The sequence below is a fragment of the Cariama cristata genome, unplaced genomic scaffold (assembly GCF_000690535.1).
Source record: "Cariama cristata isolate BGI_N322 unplaced genomic scaffold, ASM69053v1 scaffold14444, whole genome shotgun sequence".
In the NCBI taxonomy this organism is placed as follows: domain Eukaryota; kingdom Metazoa; phylum Chordata; class Aves; order Cariamiformes; family Cariamidae; genus Cariama; species Cariama cristata.
The window spans coordinates 10,124-13,706 of record NW_009611332.1 but is presented as its reverse complement, the minus strand read 5'-3'; the positions used below and the strand labels follow the sequence as shown (position 1 = coordinate 13,706).

Below are 3,583 nucleotides of genomic sequence, written 5' to 3'. Positions count from 1 at the left end.
GCTCTGCCACCACAGCTCCCTGAGGTCACCTCTGCTGGGTGGAGAAGGGACAAGGGGGTGCTGGACATGCAGGGAAAACCCTAAGGACCCAGAGCTGACAGAGAATGCTCCCATCCATATCTTGACCCTGCAGCATCCTCTCTGACCCTAGGGTGGAGGCACACCCTTGCCCGTCTGTTCCCCCCGCCACCACCACTCAATGCCACACGTCACCCTCTCTGCACCCACGTCCCAATGCAAAGAGCAGGATCACCTGAGGACCGCAGGCTCCTGGCCAGCAGAGCGGATCAGGTTAATCTGTCCCTGGCCACCCCAGGTACAAACAGGCTCCGCCAAGGTTTTAAACCTCGCTCTGACAGCCTGCTCCCAGGAAGAAAGTCACAGGATGGGGATCAGCAGGGCCAAATCCTGTACCACTGCCAGGACAGCAGGGTTGGTAACCAGCACCTGATGTGACCCCATGCCCACGCTGGCACAAGAGAGTCATTATTGCCACAAAACCCTCCCTGAGTGGCAAAGAGAGAAAAAAGCTACAGGAAATTCCCATGGCAGCTGCTGTGATTCCATGCAAGGCCACTGCTCTGTTACCCCCAGGTGGCCCTGAGGTTGCTCTGGACCTCTGGGTCTGCAGAGATGTTTCCTAGGATGGTCTGGGACAGAGGCAGCACAGGCATCCCCTCCCCAGTGTTCATCCTTCCCATGTCCAAACCCCAGCTAACAGGTCACCCAGCTCCTTGGGGCAATGTTGGGTCATCCCAAACCGAGGGAGAAACTGAGGCAAGAGAAACTATAGCTGAATAGCAGAGGATCTCCTAGAGGGCAGATACAGGTGGCTGAGAGGGAAGGGAAGTGTGATGCATAGGGTGAGGGGACACACATTGGGCTGAAGGCCAGTATCCGATCCCATAGCCCAGGGAAAGCAGGAATATGCCCCGGCTCCAACAGGGTTAGGGGACTCTCTAGCAGGGAGAAAGCCTGACAAGGGTCATCCCCCAGAAGGACTTCAGAGCAGGCAGGAGATTGTCCCCATTTCCATCCCACTCCATGGAGTGGAGCCCCACGAGGACGAAGATGCATGGGAAGGCAGCCAGGATCTTGGACAGGCTGAGTGGTGGGGAGGGAAAGATGTGGCCGGATACAACAGCACCAGGGGAGCTAACAAGGGCTCTGCCGATGGGAAGATTAGGAAGGATTTCTCTAGCAAGGAGGTCAGCCCTCCAAGCTAGGAGGTGACTTTGGGCACTGCTTCCCCTCTCCAGGCCACGAGCACCTGGAAGAGCCCAGATGTGATATGACCACCAAAGCCATGTGGAGGCAAGATCACAGCACGGGGTCTCTCTGTCTCCTCTGGGCTGTACCCCAGATTGGGACACCAACGAGATGAAGTTTGTTCACGAGCTCTGCTTTGCTCAACACCACCCTATGTTTTCTCACCAGGGCCTTAAACCAGTTCCCATCTTGAACTTCTTTGCACTTTCACCCCAGGACCAGCCCGCAGGGAAACCACTGCAGACACACAAGGTCCACAGTCATTCTGGGACAAACTTCTCCAGGGAAAGAAGCAGTTAATAGAAGAGACTTTTGAAATGGAGAGGCCAAAGCAGAGGCGGGAGAGGATGCAAAGAAGTATTCTCAAGGTCAAAGACACAGCAAAGGACATGGGAAATAACACAGCCCTTCCTCAAATCCCCACAAGAATGGCACTTTTTCCTCTCCTTGTTTCACTGGGAACACTAGTCCAGACCCAGGGGAGCAGCTATGCTGCTATCCTTGACCTCAGACAGGAGTGAGCCCAAAGCCCACCCTGAATCTCCAGAGGACCAAGGCATAAGCCCCTTCCCCATGGAGGGGGCTCCCTGTAGCCAAGAAAATGCCATCCCAGTTTGTCACCATCGTGAGGTCAACAACATTTAGGTGCTTTGAGTGTCCTCTGCCCTGGCACACATCCCCAGCCACATGCATGCTGTGGGGTCCAGCTCAGCTGGTGAGCAGCCAGGACATAGAGGACTCGAGGAGCCCGGGACACGGGAGCTGAGCAAAAAACAGGGCAGGGCCACGGTGTCACCCAGAGCTGCTGTCACTCACCTCCAGGAACTGGGCGCTGACTTTGAACTCGGGTGCTGCCACGCCCTGACTCTGCGCCACCCGCTTGCGCTCCTCGATGCCACTGAAGAGGTGGCCGATGGCCCGCGGGATGATGCCCTGCTCATCCTCAGAGATGTTCATGTCGAAGCCAGTGCCCATGGTGTACGTCTTCCCTGCGCCAGTCTGCGAAGGGGCAGCAAGGTGGGAACTGGCTGGGCCCTCCCAGGCTCAGCTCTGCCCAATGTGCCCCAAACCTCCTCCCTTGCCACCCCAGGCTCTCCAAATGCCTCTGCTGAGCCCCTCTGATCCCCATCACCACACTGGCTCCCAGGCTCCCACCCTAGCCCAGCCTCCCTCTCCTCCTATCCAATGCCAGCCCCTGCCCAGCTCTCACCCAGCCCAGGGACGACTTTCTGTGCCCTCCACACCTAGGAGCTTATACATCCCCTCACCTTCCCTAACCTCTGCATGTGCCATCGCAGCATCCCCAGCACCCCACAGGAGAGCCCAATGCCCACACCAGAGCCTAAGGTGCAGGCAGAGCACGTACCTGGCCGTACGCCAGCACAGTGGCATTGTAGCCCTCGAAGCAGCCTTCGATGAGCTTGCCCACGCATGTCGTGTAGATCTGCTCCTGCCATGTGTCCAAGTCAAAGACGAAGTCATAGGTGAAGGCCTTGTCCTTCCCCAGCAGCACCTGAGGCTCGCCGGGTGTCACCGAGGTGCAGATGTGACATCCTTCTATTTTCTCTTTGGATAGTTGGGGACGGATCCTGCAGGAAGAGAAGCAGGCTGAAGGCAGACTCGGGGCTCACCCCGGTCCTGGGGGACGCAAGCCTGGTCCTGAAGATGGGAGTGTGGCTCATGCTGGAACCGTGGTTGCTGTGGGCAGGGGACCGGCAGCACCTCTGCCTGCAGTGTGAAGCAAACAGCGTAGGGGATGCTTCAACTCCTGCACCCAGCAACAACCTTGATCCATTTGTGGCTGAGAAAAGAGGTTCGTGCATCCCAGCGATGCTACCAGCCACCACCGAGGTGACAGACAGGGCTGGGTACCACAGCACAGGCAGACTCTGTAACAACACGCAGCCTGCACTTACAACTGCCCTTGCACCAACAGCTGAATACAGCCCAGCATGGCCCACATGGGGCCAGCCAGCCGCCCCATGCCTATGCTGGCTCATTCACCGCGATGCCCGCGGCCAGGCAGTGAGCTCTCGGCTGCACGTAGACATGGATCGATACATCGAAGCAGCCCTGCCGGGGACTGCCAGGATACGGGCAGGCAGCTGTGATGTGTTGCAGTCGGCCGTGCTCGCTCGAGAGGCAGTGAGATCAAACTGCAGTTACAAAGGCTTGAAATGCAAAATGCAAAAACATGACGAGACAGTCCCAGCACCAAAACAACCATCTAAACCAAACCACCACCCAGCTTGATGACTGTCCCCAGCCATGGACTGAGCAGATGGGAAGGGGACAGGCGAGGCTGTGCTGGGGT

General features: G+C 57.6%; 1 protein-coding gene across 1 annotated transcript in view; it reads right to left on the bottom strand.

The window, feature by feature from the left end:
- Positions 1-3,253, bottom strand: part of KIF21B (kinesin family member 21B) — a 23,920-nt gene extending 20,667 nt beyond the window's left edge. The window contains exons 1-3 of the mRNA XM_009698217.1: positions 3,186-3,253; positions 2,636-2,858; positions 2,086-2,268 (exon numbers count right to left, since the gene is read on the bottom strand). Of these exons, the coding sequence (XP_009696519.1) occupies positions 2,086-2,268; positions 2,636-2,858; positions 3,186-3,253 (474 nt within the window). The remainder of the gene's footprint in view (positions 1-2,085; positions 2,269-2,635; positions 2,859-3,185) is intronic.
- Positions 3,254-3,583: the final 330 nt, after the last annotated feature.